General features: G+C 40.9%; 1 protein-coding gene across 1 annotated transcript in view; it reads right to left on the bottom strand.

Annotated features, from left to right (window-relative positions):
- Positions 1 to 1,395: 1,395 nt before the first annotated feature.
- The window catches only part of lrpprc (leucine-rich pentatricopeptide repeat containing), a 58,417-nt gene continuing 36,379 nt past the window's right edge, over positions 1,396 to 23,433 (bottom strand). Inside the window, exons 26-38 of the mRNA XM_004570095.4 lie at positions 20,602 to 20,670; positions 20,384 to 20,474; positions 19,671 to 19,813; positions 17,498 to 17,621; positions 16,030 to 16,156; positions 12,516 to 12,604; positions 12,230 to 12,434; positions 10,169 to 10,296; positions 9,954 to 10,069; positions 5,886 to 5,960; positions 5,115 to 5,199; positions 3,906 to 4,048; positions 1,396 to 1,675 (exon numbers count right to left, since the gene is read on the bottom strand). Coding sequence (XP_004570152.3) covers positions 1,610 to 1,675; positions 3,906 to 4,048; positions 5,115 to 5,199; positions 5,886 to 5,960; positions 9,954 to 10,069; positions 10,169 to 10,296; positions 12,230 to 12,434; positions 12,516 to 12,604; positions 16,030 to 16,156; positions 17,498 to 17,621; positions 19,671 to 19,813; positions 20,384 to 20,474; positions 20,602 to 20,670 — 1,461 coding nt within the window. The 3' untranslated portion in view covers positions 1,396 to 1,609. The remainder of the gene's footprint in view (positions 1,676 to 3,905; positions 4,049 to 5,114; positions 5,200 to 5,885; positions 5,961 to 9,953; positions 10,070 to 10,168; positions 10,297 to 12,229; positions 12,435 to 12,515; positions 12,605 to 16,029; positions 16,157 to 17,497; positions 17,622 to 19,670; positions 19,814 to 20,383; positions 20,475 to 20,601; positions 20,671 to 23,433) is intronic.

The raw sequence follows: 23,433 nt of genomic DNA, 5'->3' as shown, positions 1-23,433 counted from the left end.
TTACATCAGAAGTTCCTTCTTCTGTACCTTAATTTGTTTTCCAAATGAGCTCCGCTGACCTTAACAAACCCGCAATCTTCTTGGGGAAAAACCAGTGAGTGTTATCTAAGGCCTGGCTCTGAGAGGGCTGCGGGCATTGCATTACATTAATATCTAGGGAATATCTGAGGCCAGCACAGAGTTCAATGTCGATTAGAGGAGAGCTGCAGAGAGCTGGGGTTAGACAGCATAAGGTCATCTATCAGTCAAGCAAAATGTCTCCCAGATCAGATCAATGGCTACATGTCTTGCATGAAAATGTATCTACACATGCAGCTTTCTGAGCAGACTGTGTAGGATGGCATGTTTGAGCCTATTTTATTGTTTCATGGCTTCAAGACTGTCACAGGTACACTAATTGTGGGGTTGCCAATCACTTGAACAAAAAAAGGGAGGAAAAAAAAAAACAGGTCAGGACCCCGGTATGTGCCCTTGACCTTGCACAAGCTGGTTGTTATTGATACCTAAGCTTTCTTCACACACGACAATGAAAGTCAAAATTTTTCTATGCTCACTCAAAATTCAGACTTACAGACCTGGCCCTGCTAGATTTCTCAATTCACAAACATATGGTAGCTAATTATGTGCGATGGGAAAACCTGGAACCTTCAGTGCACGAACACTGAAAATATAGTATGTAAGCCACACCTTAAACTTAAGACCAAAACAAGCATTTCAGTGTTTGAAATATAATTTTAATATTGCAAAAACAGTCAAACATACACTAATATATTTGCGAGCTTCAACACTTCTTTGAAAAGGACCTTTAATAACATAAATTTCCAAATTGTGTTTGTTTCTAGCCTGCCGCTGGAAATGACCTTACATAAAAAAGGAGGAAAAAGCCCAACATTAGATTAATTATGACCTTTGACTCAAAATTAGTCATATATCCATCCATTCATTTCATGTCTTCACATTTCTTCAGCTTCACATTGTTGCTTGGGTACATAGATTATAATGTAGGGTATATGACAAATACAAAACCTATTCACTCATGTGTTTTTACACATGCTTTAAAACAGGTATTACATTTAATTATGTGTTTAACTTGTGCAGAGGCCCTCAAAAAGCTCAAGTCAGAAACTTGAGCGTTGGTGATGTAATGCTCATGCAACACATGGCTCCAGTCGTTTTGGAGATCCACCTGAAACATGTTGAAGAATTTATAAGTTTTGTGGGTATAACTTAATTCTGTAAAGTAAAAGATGCACTACCTTGAAAACGGTTGTTCTTGAGTAAATGCATTTTGTCCCCTGAGCTGCACCCGATTAAGACATAAAACATCACCCAAGGTGGGCTGGGTATTTTGAAAAGAATTTCTTTTTAAATTGCACAAAAACCTCACGCACTCGGTCTGGGTTCCTACCATTGTTTATTAGCATAAATACTTCTGTACATTAGCAACATGTTCAACAGTATTGATACCGCAGTGGACAGAATCTCAGCATCCAAAAGTTACAACACTCAACATTTCAGATTGAACAACTCATATAAAAAAAAGAAAAAAGAAAGAAAGGAAGAAAATTGTGGGATTTGCAATGAGGTATGAGGAGAGGATGATTAATCTTTATTCCTCCGCTGTCGCCTGGGCTTTGGCAGCTCTCAGCTTGTCTGCATAAAACTTAAAGGACTCCTGCAAAGAGAAAGCAAAGGCAGACCATTCAGCAACAAACATCCCAACACCTGCTCACCTGATGCAGCCTTACACCGTAAGGCGTGTTTTGTATCTCGCCTCTTTCTTAAAGTAAGCGGCACTGGAGCCCTCCTGGGTCCGTCTAAATAGTCTCCAGTCTCCAACCAGGTTGTCTCGTTTCATCTTTAAATCCCCATTAATACACAAATAAGGGATTTGTAGCACATTCCCCAAACACGCACTTCCGTTCTTTGCCTCTGTTCCTGGCTAATTAATCAGTGTTTTGATCCAGACAAAGTGTTGTGGTGGGTGTTTTTGGGAGGGGGAGAAGGTGAGAGCTTTTCTGCAGATTACGCCAGCTCCTCACAATGTACGTTTGCTTATTAATGTAGTAATTAATGCCGATAAATCGCCGTGCTCACTACAGAGAGGGAGAGGGAGATCCTGGCACGCGTTTCAAACAGTTTCGAGGGGGTCAGAGCACCCTAATTAAAAATATCTTATTTCCTCTAAAGGTTTGTCCACATGTTGGCTTATTTGGCTACATTCTGACGAAGTTCAAAGCATTTAGAAATAAAAAGAAATAAAACTGAAACATTTCTTTTTGGAAACGGGCTGCCGGAAAATGCAAACCTCTATACATTCGGAGAGGATGAAGACCAGCGTCGGGAGCTGCGCTTTTATTTGTAGAAACTTCTCAACTCTGTGACTCTTCACCTTTCCCTCTCCTTGCAACTCTCCTCCCTCTACTCTGTTTATAAAATCCAGCAATGACTTAACTACCCTGGTTTTCAGTAAATAATGTAAGAGCTTCTCTACCTTCATCCCCTCTTTCTCCTTCTATCTTCGTACTGCAGGTGAGTGATGTGAAGGTAAGGCTCCGGCCTATACCTGCCTCAAGGGGACAGCGCATCAAAAGTGCTGTGGCTGAGAGGCCTGTGTGTGTGTGTGTGTGTCCTCTGCTAAAAATAGACCCACATCAGCTTAAAAAAATGTTCATCGTGCTGAAAAACTCATGCTCAAAAACACTATGAACCCAAAAAGAAGAGTGGCTATTGCAGTGACACCATCTCCCTTACACAACTCCGTGACTCTGGGGCGCCATTTCTTACACACACACACACACACACACACACACACACACACACACACACACACACACACACACACACACACACACACACACACACACACACACACACACACACACACACACACACACACACGGCTTCAGGAGGCTTGCTGCAGGCCTGGGCATGCTGAAGTATACTGAGCGGGCATACTGCTCCTTCATATTAGTATGGCACACAGAGACCACAGCACACATTAGGACACCAGCACAACAAGTGCTAGCACTGGTTAGGAGCTGTGAGGTGCAGCAGGCCAAACAGAGCATCTCAAGAGAGGAAACAGAACGCGGTGACGGCATAAACTGTTAATGCAATTCTAACTCATATCCCTGAATTAAAGATGACAGTGTGCACTTCAATGACAGCTTTAGTGTGTGGTTTAAAATCCACTGTGGTGATGTACAGAGGCAAAACATAAGGAAAAAGTCACGTTTAAAGAAAACTTGCCAACTGGAGCTTCATTGTCAATTCTTTCTTAAGAGGTTAATTCACTGCTTAGTTAAAATTTGTGTTCACCCTAAAATGAAAGGCAGAAATGTAAAGAGAAAAAACATGCATTTAAAAATGCATCATAAATTCTGTTTTAGGTTTATTTCTAGTTGTAGTGAACTATGCTTTCCATGTTTATGCTGGTAACACAAACCAAAATGTTGATAATATGAATGCAGTTGCTCATAATTCCTTCCACAGGTCCAGATTGTCATTTGTGGAGGTCTGATGCAAACTCGGTATTTTGTACACATCATTCAAAATTCACCTCTAACCCAAAAATCAATTGTGTTTAAGGGCACTTAAAAAAACAACAACTTTTTCCTTTATGTCAGAGTTTGAAATGTACAACAGTGTGGAGTACACAAAAGCTTCACAACTGAATCTTCTGAATGAAGGAAGAGCAACTTTTCTCCTGCAGTTTTTCTGCCCTTCATATCTATGGTTCATTTTATTTAATCAAACCTCTAAAATGTTAAAACACAAACACATTTGCATCCGAGTGTTTGCTCAAAGCATCTCCTGTGTGTGTGTGTGTGTGTGTGTGTGTGTGTGTGTGTGTGTGTGTGTGTGTGTGTGTGTGTGTGTGTGTGTGTGTGTGGGAGACTTACGGGGGGCTCGGGGAAGGGCACCGTCTCTCCTGCTTCGCGGTAAAGCACAGCCAGACGTTTGAGTGACAGCTCGTCTACAACTATCCCCTCCTTCTGCATCTGCTCATGCAAAGCCTTGGCTGCTGGTAAGTCCTTATCCAGAACTGCCAGATGAAAGTGGGGAGTGGGAGGGAGAAAGTCAACAAATGAGACAAGCAACATGTCTTATTTGAATTTGGATATTTAGAGAAAATTGACAGTGTGGTGGGATAATCATGTTATTTTCCTGGCAATTTATTGGTGCCAAGAAATTTGATTTTTAAGTGCCGCTGCACATTTGACTATCTGTGCATTTCCATTTTTTTCCTTTTTTTCTTGGCAGTGTGACACTTTCTTTTTATTACTTGTGTTTGTTGGTTCAATGGAGGAGGTGGAAAAAGAGAACATAGGGGAAGAAATAGGCGAGGAGTCACTGGCACCGTGGAAAATATATTCTCAAGGTGCAAATTAAAAACAGCTAGACAGTAAAATAAGGTTTTATAGACATTAAAAATTATGACAAGAAAAAAAATATTAAAGGGTCAGTAACTTTCATTTTTAGGGAGACAAACCTGAAACAACTGCACACAAATATCTGTGGTTGTGTGCAGCCAAGAGGGAAGGTCACAAAGGTGAAAAAAATGAGAGTGAAAGGAAAAAAGAAAAGCCCTGAAAGAGAAAAAAGAAAAAGTACACAGATGGGACAAAGAACGGAGGCGAGCAGAGCATCACTAATTGCTTCCCCTATGGCTGCCTTGACCGACCAGCGAGCTAATGCTAATTAAATAGTCATGTCTTCTCATCTCTGGTGTGACAAGGTACGGAAGAAGGGGGGACTGGTGGGTGAGAAGGTGAAGTAAAAGCAAAGAGAGGAGGATAAAAAAAAAAATAAAAAAAAAAACTGAGGACAAGAAAATGTAGACAGGAGCAAAAAGGTGGAGAGAGGGGGGAAAAGCTGAGTGGTGGAACGTGTTGAGATTAGCACGCTAGGCTAGCCAGGACAGCTAACTCATTAGAGGACATGTGTTCTAACCCCTGAACGCTTTCCTACACACACACCCTGAGCTTGACCTGATGCATTGTTAATGGGCCTGTTAATGTTGACTTAGCTACAGTCCAGTGAACCGCATGCTGCACTACCAGACCCGTTCAGCTCTTCTGTAAGAACGAGTGCCTGTTTATGCATCTTACCGTGACATTTCATCAGGTATGGGTACAGCAGTTCCTTCTCCGCAAAGTCTGGAATCAAGCTGAGCAGGTTCTTGATCTTACCCACCTAAACACAAACACATTACACATGCAAGGACGCGCATGTAAGGAGTTGAACTGTGATTCATATCCCGATAACAAAATAGAAATTAAAATATGCTCCAACAAAATGGGTAAAAATAATAATGCTGTTCAAAAGTGAGTGTGCTTTTTAAACATGGAACAGACTGCAGACGCTCAGGTTCCTAATTCCACGTGTGGCTATTTGAACTAAGTCATATTAAGGAATATTTTGCCTCACTGACATTTCAGACTTCATTCAGAAAGACAAAAATCAATGTAGATGCATTTCTGTGTACTCAACTTCACCAAGGTGAGTACACAGGCACAACTCAGGGGATGCTCAGGCAATCTAGTACATCCCAGTGCCTTCAGAAATTGACATTTGGGATTATTAAGTGGTGAGAACTGGACTTCCAGGGGAAAATCCACACATATCAAGATATGCGAAAGGTCCAGAGGTGCACAGAGAGGCCTACTTGAAGGGGATTGTGGCCAAATGTAAACATTAATAGGGTCAAAAAAATTCAAATCTTTAGACTAGATTTAGAGATCTGAGACATCAGGATTACAGCAGTCACTTGAGAGGAGAAGTGTAGTTAAATATCATAGAGCTTGCATTTTGATTAGTCCACAATTAAGGAAACCCACTTGGTCACAAATAATGTGTTCACGAATGATAGAATTTCTTACCTGCCCAGGTGTCTGAGCCTTTTGGGTTACAAAAGACAGCAGCACTTCCTTCTGTTCAGCCAAAGCATTGCAACGCTGCATTAGGACAAAAGAGACAAAAAAAGAAAGAGAGAAAGAAATAAGAGCTTAAGTGTGATAGTCGACAGCTGATCCTCTCGACTCTTTCTGAAGTCAAGAAGACACTTCAGTCTTCTTTTTAAATAGGTACAGTATATAAACACACACATGCACACTCCAGCACACCCAAGCATTCATATAAACATTCGCACACTCAGGGTTACACTCAGGTTAAAGGATAATTATGAATCTAATAACTACTCATTTCTTTATGACCTTAATAGGTACAGAGCTTCACAAAAAGCATAATTATCGCTAAGTCCAACTAAAGGCCATGTCTGTTACTCAGTGGAAACATCAGTACGGTCATAGCGTGACTGCTTCCTGTGCAGCTTGGACTGGAGCGATTTACACTGATGAGCTGATGACAGGAATTCAAAACAGAAGTGAAAAAGTTTCAGGCAGATTCCAGCAAATAATTCGCCACAAACAGGCGTCTTAACTCTTTATCTTTTAGGAGTAACCCTAGCGGTTGAAGAAGTCAGACAACTTGTGTTTGTCACAACATAGAAATAATCAACCAAAGCTTTGTGACGTTAAATCTTATACCATTGGAAAGCCTGCTCATGAAAGAGTGCTGAACATAACCACATTGGCTGACTTGTGACAAATACTGGTTGAAGTGTGCGACCAAGGCTGTTGTGGCTGTGTATGGTTCTTCCATTTCTATTTAAAACACATAAATACATTGAGAAACGATTCTAATGTTTGTCAAATCGCATCTTTATTTATCTATAGCGTGTTAAAACTCGTCATTAATGGTACAGGGAGGTCACCTTTATGGGGGACACACTTAAAGTTGCTCTTTTTAAAGAACTGTCAGAGAAATTGGTAAACTGGGTGTCAGATTTTGAGTTCCTATTACACTGAAAAACAGCATCCCCCCCCAGTAACTGATATGTTTCTGTCACTGGCCAGTTAACGACTGCTTATTGTGAAAACACGCAAACATACATATGATATACTCTGTGGGTTTGTGAAGGAGATTGCCTTTCTGTGACTGAGTGAGTCTCTTGGCTGAGCTGCGTTGAGGTCCGATTACTAGCCAGTCGTAAACTGACACGTTTCCCTCCTCTGCTCCGCGCAGAATTAAAAGCGGATGGCCTGCAAGGCTATTAACACGCAGCTTCACACACAGACACGGAGCAGCCTGCCTTCTTCTGGAGTCACTAAGTGCAGAATAGCTTTAGTACAATCAGGCAATTAGACTACCACTATGCTACTTCACTTTTTGAAGCAACTTTGCTCCATGCTCTCATTCGCTCTCCTGTATTTTTTGCCCTCCCTTGCTACTCCAAACAGTCCCGGTGGTAAAGCCGCAGCTGAACAGACCTACCTTCTCCTTTGCTGCTCACACACACTGCCTAAAAGCTCTGGATACCTGGGGAATTCTTCCCCTTTTTCCTCAGTGACCTCTCCCAGCGCAGTTATAGACGAGACTGTAACGCACACACCTCACAGCTTCTTTCTCGCTCCTTAATGACTTCATCCCTCTCGCTCCCCATCGACCTCACCTCCATCTCTCCTGATATACTTGTCATCATTATAGTGTGCTTGCCTGCATAAAAGCTTTTCAGAGTTGTGGTCCTGCTTCACTTATGGGATGGAGGAGTTGGGAAGCTACCCTGCAGTGACCCTGGAAGAGCAGCTTGGAAGGGAGAGTCAGGAAAACGAGAGGGACAAACCACAGCAACCTCGGTCACATGTGAGACCAAACTCAAACTTTAACAACAGGACGGCACATGTTACCATGAGACAGTCTTGTAATGTTACGTTTTCCGGAGTTTACAGCAAAACTATAATCTTGAGATCAAATACGCTATACAAGCAATCATTCACCCCCACCAGACTTCAAAAAGGGACACTATCATTATCAGTGTTGACTTTAAAGTTTAAAGTGACTTTAAAATTGCAGTTTTCAGTCTTAAAATTTGCTTGAAGTTTAAATATGTGGAAAATTTGATCCACCCTAGTAAGCGCCTTGCAGCTCTGATGCATCTTTTAATTCTTCTGGATGGTTAAAGTGAAGCTGATGTTTAATCGTTTTATTCAGGGGGTACAAATGAGGATCATTTTGATGGTACTTTGATATTTTTCCTAACCACGTTCCCCTTAGTGCCTGACTCTTACTTCAAAAATTAAAGGTGAGATTACTTTCTAAGGCTCTGCAATAGCGTCTTATCCAACCTATTTTCTGAGATTCCCCCCCTATTATCGTCAGGTCCACTGCAACAGGAAAAATACAGTAAGGAAAATATGTGGTAAAAGCAAGAATGTTACCATTTAATGCATTGCTTTCTTATATCAGTCTGAGGACGTCACTGTTCAATTGCACTCTTATTTTTTAAGCCATCCTGTGCCATTTATGCGATTTAAACTTTATTAGTTTTTCCAATTGACTTTATGTGTTTGTCTTTAATATTGTTTGTTTGTTTACAAATTTCTCCTTTTACTGATCCATTTCTTAGCATATACATGTGTTTATCGTGTTTTCTGGGTTTGTATTAGACTTGTTTTTAACCTGTGATCCCTGTTCTGTGTATTTTTGTATACTTGCATTGTTAATCCATCTGCCAGAGCTGAAAAGCACTTTGGGTCAAATCCTGTTGTTTTTAAAGGCGCTATATAGATAAAGGTGATTTGAGTCATCTGCATTTGTGTGGGGATTCATCAGTGCGCACAGACTAGTGATAACATTTGGGAGCAACTTATGCTGCTGTGCAGACAAAATGTTTCAGAGAAGGCCTATTTTAGACTTTATTTGTCTCTTGATTTGATGTTTTACTTAACAGGGAAGCAGTGTAAAGGTGAAACCAGTGTCCCATTGATTTAATTTTGTGTTAATGCTACAGTTTGTTTGTTTTTTAATTGAGTTTTTTTTTAAGGATTTGCAAGATCCCTGGATCAAACCAAGAAGGAGACACAGCCTCCCAGGTCCTTCCATGCAGAGCTACCTGGTGTGGTGTCCAATTGCGAATAAGGGACCATTATTGTCCCAAGAGATGCACTGAACTTGGGCAAACAATTATTTTGTACATTGCAGGCCTTCGATTCTTCATTTCTGTCTCTCTTATTTTGCACCATGCTCTCCATCCATCTCCTGTCTCTCACCCATCTAGCTGCTACATATTTATATCCCCAGGCTCAATGCAAAGTCATTGAGCTGTAATATACGAACTGTTGAATAAGTGAAAGAGTAGGAGGCAAATTTCAGACCACAAGACTCAGTGGTGGAAAGCGGGCAAGCTTTTCCTGACATCAACGCAAGGTTGGATAAATAAGTGAACGAATGTGGCAGGAGAACCTCTCCAACAACACTGGGGTCTGACAACTGGATGAAAGCAACTGGGAGTTGTGATGGACTAAATTCACTACAAGGTCCCTTGTTGATATTTTCTCCCCTCTTTTGGCAGATTTTAATTACTTTGATATCATAATTTAAAATGTAAAAGCACAGAGCAGTCAAATGGAGAAGCGCTCACTGGGACAGAAACACCCCATATGATTTAAAATTTATCCAAAGTGGTCACAAAAAAAAAAAAAAAAAAATGAAGAACATCACTTAGTATGTGCATTTTGCTCCAATTCCAAGCTGAATAAACAAAACTCAGCAGGGCTTAAATGGTACCTTAACTTGGCCATAAGAAATAGTTAAGTTTTCATTTTCACAGCAGATTCTTTCATTTCTATTTTTGCACATTTTTTTGAAGTAACGTGAGAAAAGTAATGTATCGATGTATGAAAGGTAGCTAATTCCCCTCTAATATTAATTATGAGTATTCTAGCTCATCTCAGCCACAGAAGGCTACAACCAAGCCAGAGGAGATAAATAATCCAAATCTAACATACCTTTGGACAACACTTGGCTAAAAGTATACTTCTGACACTTCAAACCAAAATGTCTTGGCTTTTAGCCTATGAGCTAACACACACACACACACACACACTTACAGCCAGCATGAATTTGGCATCCTCCACTTTGTCCATATCCAGCAGCTGGAGGAAGAGGTCTGAAGCTGGTCTGTAGCAGGCAAAGTGGTTGGCTAGCCGCTCGGCCATAGCGCTCACTACAGAACGACATGTTGTGTTGGTAAAGGATTATTGAGCAACACTCAGTTTAAATCAGTTACTTTGATTGTGGCCTTATATTTCTGCTTATGTCTTACACTTGTCCATGGCATGGTCATTCCCAGCTTCCAGAACCTTTCTAAAGACGAAGGACATGCTGGGGTTTGTGCTGTCTGGACTGGTGTAGATTCCCTCCAGCAACTCTACTGCAGACGACACATCATCACTGCAGAGGGAGACAGATACAAATTTTCTGTTATATTCACACACCTGCCATTTTATAAGGTATATCTTTCTAAACGTTCATTAATGCTAATATGTAATCGTCCTATGGCATGGCATTAACACAATGCATTAAGGCATATAGGCATGGATGAGATGACCTGCTAAGTTCATTCTGGTTTATTGAAACTGGACAACGTGAAGACTGGGGAAAAAAACTAAACTAAAAAACAAACAAAACAAAAAGTTGATGACAGGGTCAAAGTTTGGCTTAAACAACATGGAAAGGATTGATCCATCCTGCCTTGTATCAGCAGTTCAGGCTGCTGCTGGTGGTGTAATGGTGTGGGACTTTCAGGCTTGTTAGTGCTCTAGTCTTCCATTTATAAGTCGCCAGTGAGAGCGGATATATGGTTTATTATTGTGATGAGCTTAAGACTAAAAATATAGAGTTGGAAATTCGCGTAAAACTCGAAAGTAATGCAACACTTTAAACCTCACAATGTGATTTAAGTTGTCCAAGTTCATTAGAGAGAAAGCAGGTTCCTTGTTTAAAAGTTGGACTTGTTACACACCCAACCACCACCAAACCTCCACACCTGATTTGTCCTCAAAAAAGATCAGGTTTCATTCTGAATTCGCACTAACTTATTATGGGTAAACTGCAACATGCATAAACCTCCAATACAGCTGTTTTTAAAGAGACCAAGAATGGGATAAAGTGGCCGATAAAACGACAACAAAACCAAAACAAACAAAAACTCCAAAATGCCATTTTTGGACTTTAAATATATCTAAAATGTAATATTAAAATTATATTAGTTTCACTTTTTGTCCCTTACAGCCTCCCTCTGAGTGCACACTCTTTCTCCCGCCTATTCTGTGAAATGTTTTTCTGCTGAGGTTGCCACAACCACACAAAGCCTGCATACCACAGCATTACAAACCTAAAACAACTCAAACTGGCAACCCAGCTACACTACTAACACTTTATGCTCCCTGCTCACCCCCTGCCGTCACCAGTCGTGATGAATATTTAACTTCCAGGGTGTGTGTGTGTGTGTGTGTGTGTGTGTGTGTGTGTGTGTGTGTGTGTGTGTGTGTATATATATATATATATATAAAAGTGTGAGTGTCTGGAGGTGGGGGAACATATCTACGCTGATTGTTGCGACTGGGACCGTCTGAATAATTCAGCAAAGGGCCCCTCTAAATGTGGTGCCCCGCTTTCCGGGACCGCTTGCTTTTCCGTCGCTGCTCTTAACCAGTCAGCTTGACTCAGATACAAAGGGGAAGCATGTGTCAGGGAGGCTCAGAGCGCAGCTCCCAGAGGTCAGAGTTCAAGCTGACAGATCCGCGCTACGATGGCCAATCAGGCGTGAGACCGCCTTGCTGTTCTTCACTTCTCGCTGTCCCTCTGAGATGGCGCGGGGATGCCTCTGTTCGAGCTGGCGCACGGCTCTAATGCACAAGTGGCACAATGAAACTTTGATGCACAATGCATTTTATTATTTTGCTCTGCAGTTTGAGAAGAGACAAAGGAGGAACGGAGGACGGCTCTTTTCATGACATTAAAAGGAACCCATGAATAATCCTATTATGCCCGTGTTTCCCATTTGTACTTAACGCCCTGGCAGCCCTGTAAGCTTTTACTTTAACAGTGTGTCAGCCTGGATCTTGCCACACTCTCCTGTGGGGTAGTGCATTAAACTGTTTATATCCAACAGTGCTTACGAAATGGCATAAAAGACTCACTCGACTGCGTTGAAACATTTTGCTCATGCAACCTATCTTCAGTCATCTTTTTCCTGCTAAATGTCCAAACATTTCACTACACGTTGGTGGTGATGGATGAACAGATATTGGGGAATGTCTGAAAAGCTGTACATGCTGTGAACCTAACAGGTCCACTGACAAATCTCCACATATAAACTTACTTTTTGATGTGTGCCAGGGCAGTGTTGTTGACAAACACCATGCTGGACAAGTTGGGGCTTGTACCAAGGCTCTTTATTAGTGATTCCACATCCTGGATCCCCTCCACGTTGCCGTGACTACCCAGAGCCTGAACCAGCCTGGTGATGGCAAGATGCGAGGGCACAAGGTCCAACTGAAGCATAGACTTCAGTCTCTCAAGAGCCTCTGTGGAGGAGTGCAACAAGTGACTGTGTGTACAAAAAACAATGTGTATGTTTGTGTTAAGCATGCATGTCCATTTCTTACCTTTGACCTGGCCTTTCTTGCTTTGTGTGATGATGAGTAAACTGCTGGCAATATCAGTCAGCTTGAAACCTGGCACCCGAGTTTCAGCACTAGGGGAGACAAATAATTCCTTGGTTATCTGTGGTGTACTACAGTAATACACAAGAAAAAGACAAACTAGAGAATACGCTAGGAGTGCACCAATACATCAGCCAAAGGGATTGATGATGTTTGTTTGTCTCACATCAATTGTGAGCTACTAAATGTTAAAATAATTTCCAATTTTATATTAGTTACACAAGATGGATAAATACGAGAGTTTTGGAGAGTGAAAGGAAGAGTTTACAGATGATAGAGCGACCTGCTGTTATGTATGGCTTGGTGAGGCCAAGCTGAAAGTGGCAGGGTTGAAGATGCTCGTATTTTCAATGCGAGTGACCAGAAAGGATGGGATTAGAAATTAGTATATCAGAGGGACAGCTCAGGTTGAGCAGTTTGGAGACAAAGTTTGAGAAACAAGACTGAGATGGGAGGAAAAGAAGAGGACCACAGAGAAGATTCATGGATGTAGTGAAGGAGGAGATGCAGAGGGGTTGGTTTGACAGAAGGGGATGCTTGGCAGCAGGCAGGTTATCCGCTGTGGTTACGCTTAAAGGGAGCCGCTAAAAGAAGACGACAATGAAGAAGAGAATTAAGATTTCATGTTCTTGCACAAAGTTGGAAAGTAATAAACAAAAACAGACAAAGCTATCCATTTCAGACAAAGCTGCCTCTGAGATTTTGGCAATTTACAAATATTGTTTTGCCCATTGTAAGAAAAATGTTCTACTAACATTTTATTTATACCTTTTTTGCTAAACAAAATTCAATTTGTCACATATGTAGTTGAGTAAATTATGTAAAAATAAGATAAATGTGCAAATCATCGCCACAGTGTTTCTGTTTGGGTTTATTTTTAAAGATATTTGACTCTCATAATGCCTCTATTAATATTTCCATTTCTTGATATCAGAAATACATAATATACATGACAGATTTGTTCCATATCTGAACGATGCTATGGGCAAGTCCATTATTTCCAACTTTAAAGCCGATACTGTATCTCTAAAAACACATCTTTATAATCTGCGATAGCCGTGCGACGGTGTCGTCCCCGCCATTATCAGGCATCGCATTTTGAAAAGCGTTAGACTCCATAGAGAGAGAGGGGATAAACGCATGAGCTGAAAGATATATGACAGACAAGACAATAGGAACAAATCTGATTGAAAACAAGTCTGAGCTTCTCTGTGACCTGAAAATAATGCAGACATCAAGCGGTTGATTGATGTTGTCGTATACGTGATGTTCCTTCCTCTGGGAGCTGCTCCCTCTCATCAAATCCTCCTCCTTTCACTCCGCATGTCCATCTAACTTGCTGTCCTCTCCAGCCCTCCTCTTTTTCATTTCTTTGCCACTAAAACCTCAATCAAGCTTGCCTCCTGCCTTTCCCCCCCCTTTTTATTATTATACCCCTGCAACCAGATTAATCTGCCCGCTCAATTGAGCATCAGGCTGGCAATCCTTATCACTGTGGCGACACCAGGCCGGGCAGCATCCGGCGGCCGCTGTGACAGGGTCACGCCGGAGATTGGAGGAGTAACAGGGTCGGCGACAGATTGCTGCGGAGACTGAGCAGCGGGTCAGAATTATTCTTATCAGGTGGAAGAAAATCTCCAGAAGCTGTCTCCCAACACACACTCTCACCTTCTCCTTCTAGGGATATTGTGCGTCACCCACTTCTTCTTCTCTCTCATCATCACTCTCTCCCAATCCCTTAATCTCACCATAAGTACCCCGCTGCTCAATTCTGTACAGATTACCCAAAAACAAACACACCCACACACACTGAGAATTAATGCCTATAGCGTCTTCATTATCCCCGTACGTGATTAAATCTAGCCCTCCTCCCCTTGTTCACTCCTCTTTTCCCATTTAGCCCCTTTTATCTCCATCCTTTCCTTTCCATTTCCATTTCTCCCCGACTTTCCTCTCAGCTCATTTCACTTCTCATTAAGAGCGCAGATAAACTAAGCTTTTATCCAGGCAGGGATGCCATAAACCAATTCAAACAGAGACTGGAGATGGGTTATCGCTTGTATTGCCTTGTGCTTGTTGAAACACGGCTCTAAAATTGATATGATTATTTCTCATAATATAAGAGAGTGAACCATGTAGGGAGCTGGAAACAGGGAAGAGACTGATAGTGTAATAGATGTTTTTACATGTTTTTTCTTTCAGCACAAATTAGTAACTGCAGCTCTTCAGTCAGTGTGTGTCATTATGTTATTATCGTAACTCTTTGCTTCTGTGTTTCTCCTCTGCAGAAAGAAAGTGATATAAAGAAAGGGACAAAAGGAGACAGAAAAAAGGGAAAGTTGGAGATTACCTATAAAAGACAAAACAGAGAAGAAGATCAGCCCTGTGCTAAGCTCGCATCTTTAATACCTCTGTCTGTCCATCCATTCGTCTCCAGGCCTAAGCCCTGATATGGCCCACGAACGAAACAACAACACATGATACATTACTAATTGGAAGAAGACCGATGTCCCTGCACAAAGTCACCCGCTTTCCAGAGAACCAAAATTAATCTATATATCCAAGCGTGTGTGTGTCTCTCAGGGCTTAGTAAGAACCATTGTCCATATCCAGCAGAACTGAATGTGTTAGCACACAATCAGTTTGTAATCCTCATGTCTACTGAGGAGCTGCAGATTTAGCCTGAGGCGACCTGCTACCACCAGCTGAGGAGTGACCGGAAAAGTAGCAGAGCATTAAACTACATGTTGAATTGTAAGTTTAATACAAACTGCTATGCTTTCTGTCTGCTTTAGGGGCTGGATATTTCACTTATGTTACCTCTTCTAAAATATGAACAACTATGGAAAGGGATCCCTTTTGTTTTGCTACTGTTGATTTTCAAGGAAAAACTAAACACAATTAGTTGGTTATCATACTTAGATATCGGGAAAAAATCTGATTGCCCTTCTAAAACAAAAGCTAAAACCCACTCCTTGTAAATCAAAGCAGATGTATGGAGAGAACTGCATTATGTCACGCCAAACTGCTAAACCTGACAGCATTGGAAAACCCTCCTACTGCATGTTTTAGGGTGTGATCCATTATAAAACTGACAATCCATCATACAAATTCACTTCAAAGCTGACTGTGAGCTGGATGGAGATGAATTCACCAGTGACATTCCTCCAGATGCGAATTTAAAATCTGCAATCCAGGCATTGTGTGAGATTACCAACACTTGCATTACACCTACAAATGAAAAGGGTTTTTTTGCATTGTGTGCAAGACTGTATGATTTTCATACTAGACATTAAGCCCCTAAACACAGCAGCATTTACAAGTCCGCATAGACTTCTGCAAGTCTTTTTAGCAACCAGGGATACGTACAAGACAATAAACTGAGACTATAAGCAGTAATATTTTAATGCTTTTTTCCAGATGATTTTGGCACAAATCAAGATATTAATGCACCTACATGTCCTTGACTGCCATGGCTTCATCCATAGATCCCTCAGCCAACAGAGCACGAATCAGGTGGTCGTAGGTGGAGGGGCCAAGTGCCACACCTTTTTTGTCAGCTTCCTTTAGCATCCCAAATGCTTCTGCAGGAAGAAAGCAAGAAAAAAGGGAAAGGGGAAAAGTGAGTGATAAGATTGGCTGAGATAACTGAAAAATAGAATTTAAGATTATCCTTGTATTGATGGACGAACAGCCTAATCTGAACACACAATAGTAAAACATGATGTTACCATTTCTCCTCAATATTTATAGGAAAACATGTATTTGCAGTATCTAAAGTAGTTGGAAAAATTATATATTTGTAATTACATACAAACATTGTTTAAAAGGTAATAATAATTTAAGGTGATGTTCTTCAACTGTGGTGAAGGTAGTATGACAAATAAATTCTGACATGTATCTTTCAAAAATCAACCACCTGGCCAGGTGTGTGATGTTTGGATACCTTGAACTTGTCCAAAAGTGTCTGTGACCGCCTTAAAACTTGAACAGTAATTAAACCTGACCCATTCCTATGACAGCAGGCACTTTATTGCGCCTTTAACAGCATCTGTTTCGAACAGTATTCACCCAAGACTGCTATATGAACTACTTCATTTCAAGTATAATTTGACATTTATTCTTTTCCCCCCCTCAATGAATCAGCAGGCTTGGCACTCAGTAGATTTCACCAATAGTACAATTAAAAAAAATGCTGGGTCAAGAGGAAAATGCCATGCCTACACAGCATGAATCAGCAGAAAGCAAAATGAAAAGGTGGGCAGGTAAAAACCCCACATGTCAGAAAGTTAGATGCTCAATTTTGGGGAGAAAAAACTTTCTTAGGAAAGAGAATCCCACGTAAGAGTGTAGCAGACTGTAATTTATCAAGATGCTAACTGGGGTTGAGCAAAGAAAAACATTTCGATGCTTTTGGAGATAATTTGTTTTGCAGGTGCAATACATACAGTGCCATGAAAAAATACTTACCCCTTCCCGATTTCTGATTTTTTTTGCAGATTTCTTAATCGAAGATCAGTCAAAAATAACCAGAGCAAATACAAACTGTAGTTTTTAAATGATGATTTCATTTATTAAGAGGGAAAAAAGGTATCCAAGCCTACCTAGCCCTTTGAGAAAAACCAATCGCCCATTAACCTAATAACTGGTTCTGCTAACTATGGCAGAAACAACTGCAATCCAGCGTTTGCAATAACTGGCAATGAGTCTTTCACATGGTTTTGCAGAAATATTGCACAACTCTTTGAATATAAAACAGAAATTGCCTGATAAACAATTTCTATTCTCTTATATTCTCAAATTCTAGTTTTAAGAGACTGGAATTGGTCATTTTATACACCTCTGATGTTTTAAGTATGGCAAATGTAGTATGTCTCCCCTCTAAGTCTTACAGGAGAACAATAGCAGGACCTCCTGCTGCTTACCTTTGGCCTTGCCCTTCTTACAGAGGGCCAACAGACGGACCTGGTAATCACTAACACTTTCAGTTGCAGTGGGGGTTGTTGCGAACTTGACCTGCTGTGTGGTGGCAGCTTGCTGGTACCAGGTCTAGAAAAACAACACACAAACACACGTGTAAAACAATGCTTAAACTCAGTCTGATGCCCACAAAATGCAGCTACACCAAGTATTAAGGTCTGAAACATGTTCAGCTGTGTCCTGGGAAAGAGCTGGTGTGTTTATGTGCATATATGACAGTGCAATAATGCCTGACAGGCAGGGCAAGGTCCCATAATGCTCGATCACCCATGTAGCAGCAAGGGAAGGGGGTTAAGCTGTATCGGCTGGGGGCAAATTAGGTTTGGCACCCCAGGGGCAAAGGAAAAGTGTGCGTGCTAGAGAATGTGTGTGCTGGAGCGGGTGGTGTCAACTCAAGAGCCCCTGGGGTCACGAAGTTCATCGCTTCAGGCAACGGCAATCACTTTCTGTCTCATCATGCTTCAGGCTGCTTCAGGCGCGCACACCAAGCTCAGGAAAAATGCATAGTGAAGGAATGAAGCAAACAAGAGGAATTTAAGGCTTTAAGACTTCATCTCTTTACTAATTATTGTATTTAATTAGTAAAGAAATAAAATTTAATTCTCTCCATTTAATTTCGTTACAGCTGAACACTCATATCGAGCCAAGCATCAAGCGACAACCATATGGTAGCATTTAGTGTCTGGCTAAATTAGTCTGGCATTACAGATTTAGAGACAGATCGAGCTGTAATTCCTTTCACCAGCCAACCGGTCTGATTGACTACACTTCAGATCAGAGCTTCAATCCTGTTTCCTCTGCATGTAATGAACAGGGGCTTAAAGTGGAGCAGAGTAGGGGGGCTGCATGGAGAGCGGCTGATAAGAGTTTTCAGAGGTTGTTTGGGGGGCGTGGGGGGGTTGCTCCTACAATCAGAGTCTGGGGTCAACCTGCTCTTTGGTTAATCGATTCAGTCAGCAACAGTTTTATTCAGACAAAAAAAATAAACATGTAGTGTCATCTAAATTTTAAAAAAAGCAGTAATTAGACCATTGTGATTTGAATGAGGGAGTGCAACTTTTAAAGCACTTTGCCACATCAGTACAGGACCAGTAATGTACCGAATATTAAATGTAATTATTGTGTTATTACCATGCAATTTTAGGTATAAACCATCAAAGAGGGCTGAGCAAGCCTTAGAATTGATTACTATAAAACAAACAAAACACTAACAAGGCACAAAATAAGAAATACAGGAAAAATAAAATCAACAGCACCGCCTGTTAAACAGTCACAAAAGTGTTAGAATTAAAAAATATTTTAAAGAGAGAATTATAAGAATAAATGAAATTGTCATTCTGATCTCAATCATCAGACTGTTCCTCCTGTTTGAACATCAAAACAGAGCTCAGTATCCAAAAGTCCCTGTTAGGCTATGAGCTCAATGCTTGACATTTTAGGTGAGCTACACTTAGTGTAGGCTAGAGAAGTGGAATTCTTTCTGACCAATAGGTAATATATAAAAGTTATTATCAAATGAACTTTGGAAGGTTCTGAGATAGCCAGGATTTGATGCCATTTAGAAAGGTCAATAGACTGTCAAGGCTACTGGTGTTGCACAGCAGAGAGAGATTTAATACTGTGTTATGAGCAAAACTGAATGGGCAATATTAAGGCTATGAATGATCTGGCTGAGAGGAAGCATTATATTCAAACCATAAGTGGTCCTGGGACAAAGCCTTGGGGAACGCCTCAATGATTTGTTAATTATTGATTAAACAATGACTTAATATAATATCTCAAAATAGCAACAATCTCACATCATAAAAAATAGCTTTTTAGACAATAAAAATTCAAAAAAAGGGAAATATTACCTGACAGGTAATTACTTCAACTGATCAAATTGACTGCTGTGATTAAAGACTTAAGGACACAAACTATGAACAGGCCCACTATGTTGAGTCTTACCATTGGTGCTACAGGGCTGTATGTCATATTTAATATCAGGCACCTTCACAGCTCTTTCTTCTTGCCTTTGCTTTTAGGTTTGCCTTCCCTGCTCATGGCAATCATCTTTCTAATAACAGACCTGCCAACTGAGCATTATTGGGATTATCATTTTATTGCAAGGGACCTTACCTCAGGTACCTCGAAAGGGACCTCCTGGCCATTACTCTTCAGGATGTCTGCCAGTAAACGCAGAGTCCTCTCCCTGGGAATGACGTTCTCCTCCTGCATCTTCGTCCACATGGCTTCTGCCTTCTGCCAATTGTTGGTCTCCTCTGAAAGCAACCAGAATCAAAGCAGTGAGAATGAGAAAATGTTTATGATTTGTTATTGGAAGCCATGACACACAGACCTGTGAGCCTGTATAGTCAGCTCACTACCCAGCATGCTCAAGAGAGCAATTTCTGACAAAGCGCTCCATGCTGAGAGAAGGCAATCAAAGCACTAATCTGATCAACAGACTGACCCTCAACTATGCTGTAATTTATCAAACACACCAGCTAGTGGTGTGTGTGTGTGTGTGTGTGTGTGTGTGTGTGTGTGTGTGTGTGTGTGTGTGTGTGTAGGGAAGGGTAATGGGTCGACAATCAGCTTTAACACTCCAATCACAAGCGTTATCTGTTCTGCTCTCCAGTGTAGCAATCACACCATGTCTTCTGCTGACTTCTGACTGATCCCATTCTGCTGCACACTCAAGGTCTGGGAATGAGCTCAGGAGGCACACCCAGAGGTGAAAAGTCGCAACTGAAGATGAGGTCGGGGGGGGGGGGCAGTTTGTAGGTCAAACCCACAAACAGAGAAACCAAATAAAAGAGCACACAGACAAATGAAAGGAAAAGACTTACTGCAGAGTCGGAGGAGATAATTGTACATCTCATCTCTGTCGCACTCAAACAGCTTGGCTGTCATGTCCACCATCTGCTCCAAGGCCTCTAGCTGTACACACAGACAGAATATATACTTTAACTTTGTTTTTGTTTTTTTTCTTTTATATTCTTTCCTTCTTCTTCTTTGTGTGGCTTTGGTAATTTTAGGCCTGTGTGTGTGTGTTTGTGTTACCTACCTGGTTATTTAAAATGCATTTCTCTGCATACCACTGCACGCGTCCAGGCTTTGCCCTCAGCCCAGGGGTCTAGATAAAAGAAAACAGACAAAAGAAATCAGTTGATTAATTGATAAATAGCAGCTTCAGTAAATTGTTCCTCACAAGTCTCAGATGTCAAATAACTGGTCAGATGCTGCATAGCAACAAGATATACTTCAATTTTTTTATTTTTTTTTATTTTTTACTTGATCCCGGTTAATAACATCTTCCAACACCAGGCTTATATTTTATCAGTGTCACTATTATTATTACTACAATGTCTGTACTTCATGCCAATTGTGTTTGTTTCTTTACTTCTATTTATATTTGCTGCAATTTCTGCTGCCCTTGACTAGGTCTCCCTTAAAGGAATTTTTATCTCTCGAAACTAAAGGACAAATAAAAAAAACATTACTTCACTGTGCACAACATAGGGTGGAAATCAATATAATACAAAACCATTAAAGCATTATCCTTAACATAACACTGATCCACCCGTACCCCAGTATAAAGAGTCCTTAAATATTAGCATCTATTGGTGTAGACTAATAACGAGCTGATATACAACAGATTTTAAAAATTAAATGTGTCTGCTGGCAGGAGGCTTTGTGAAAGTGCAGTGGTTTTACAAGATCATCAATGATGTATCTTCAGTCACTCTATTTCTAAAGATAATGTGTTTGATAATTAGTTTGGCAGATTATCAATACATAAAAGCTAAAGGGCAATTTACTGATACAAAGAAAACAGAGCTGATATATAATATGTGTTCAGGAGTCGGACACATGCATTTAGCAAAGCTACATCTGAGGAAATCATTGAGTTTCACAGTGTAGTGAATATGTCCATTAGAAGTTCGCAAAGTACTTTTTCGCTTTAAATTACTTTTTCAATAATCAGTTATCCAAAACTCAGATTTGACAAATTTTCAGTGCTGTGCAAAGATTTACGGATTTCAGATTTTTGTTTTTAATCCAGTAACAACATAGAAGCATCTAACTGATCTGAAATTTCTTCTACACTCCAAACATACAGCCAGATTCATAAGAAACATATATTCTGCTCCACAAAGAAGAGGAAGTCATACAAAATATGCTACTGTATTTCAGAATAACAGTCTGGGAATAAATGAAGGCAGAAAACTCAGAGGCAACCCAAACAAAGAGGATTGTTGAGTGCATTTTAGAGCAATATTGATACAAAAAACTCTCATAGCTAATGTATATCGTGGGGAGCAGGAATAGCAAATGTTTGCCACGAATAAGTTTAAAAACCCAGTGAAGCCACTTCCAGTACACTCTACCTTGTAGTAGAGACCATTATCTAGGACTCCACAATGCAACACTGGAACTGTCCTATATGAACTGTGGAAATACTACAGAAAGACCTCCCACTACACTCTTGAAAATGGCGTTTAAAAAAGGAACTTCAACAATAAAATTATGATTTCAAATGCAGAGAATCTGCCGCCCCGGCAGTTACAGCCAGGAGATTTGCTCAGATTTTTAGGACACCAGTGAGATGCAGACAGACAGAGTGTGTGGGCTGTCAATAAAGGCTGACATAGATTGATCTGCAGGCTCATGTAGCTATGATTTAGTCTGATATGAGGAGTGACTAGATGATTATCATGGAATAACAGTGATCAGGATTTCATCTGTCTCCTGGGGGCTTTGATACAATCTGAATAAGACTAGGATTGAGAAACCTCACTCTGCCTGTCTTCCTGGTAATCTGGCTAAGGAAAAAAAGAAAGAAAAAAAAAAAAAGAACAGACCGATCTGGCAGGAAGTTAATCTGAATGAGGATCAACAGCGCTCAATCCCTGCTGGCCTCTTTGATGGGAGCCCATCATACTGTGAGAGAGGGGAGAGTAAAAGGAAAGACCAGCTTCATCCCTTCCCCTGACTGCCATGCTTTCCTCTTTCAATCCCCACTTCTCTCAATCCCTCCCTCTTCCTCCAAATCTCTCCTGCTCCTCCTCTCCATCCCTCTAGCTGTCCCAGGCAAAGGCATTATGTTCTTACCCAACCAGCCAAAGGGACAAATTAAAATGTGTTGCACTCACTCTCTCTCAGTCTGTCTAATCTTCTTAGAGACTAAGGCCTGGTGCAAGTGCTCCATCTCTTTGCCTCTGATTCCTTTTACTTGGTAAAGTCTTGAGGGCTCAAAGCACCACAACTGCTCACTCTCACACACTCTCACACACACTCTCACACACACTCTCACACACACTCTCACACACACACACACACACACACACACACACACACGAATATGTTTGGGATTTTGAATCCATCAGGACAAATCTCCCTAATCTGGGCCAAAAACAAAATCCTCAGAAATTAGAAGGCACATAGTTTACACACACGCATGGTTACATGAAAAGAATTCAAGTTCGAAACAACCCCCACGCCCCCAAAAAACAAAAGGTCGCTCAGAGATCAAGGAAACATGTCAAACAGCTCAAATAAAACTATACTGGAGTCCCTGTTGACACCTTGCTCAGTGTCTTGCGTAGCCTTTAGTTGCCAAAGCATCTTCACAGGTTTCTCCCACCTACTTACGTGCATAGACAAAAAGAAAGTGCTGGAGTCGACCTTTCCTCACCTCCACTTAACAAACCCTCTCCATCTCAATTCCTAATGTCCTAATTCCACTAATCACCTGGCCACTTAGCCCCCCACACACACAAATACACACATGCAGAGGCAAACCCCTCTCCCTAACACAAAAACACATAATGGCTTACCACTCTTTAGCAATACTACCTAACCTTGACCATAACACACACAATAATAGGCCTGGCCA

This window comes from Maylandia zebra, linkage group LG13 (genome assembly GCF_041146795.1).
Source record: "Maylandia zebra isolate NMK-2024a linkage group LG13, Mzebra_GT3a, whole genome shotgun sequence".
Classification (NCBI taxonomy): Eukaryota; Metazoa; Chordata; class Actinopteri; order Cichliformes; family Cichlidae; genus Maylandia; species Maylandia zebra.
This window is presented reverse-complemented; position numbering and strand designations above follow the sequence as displayed.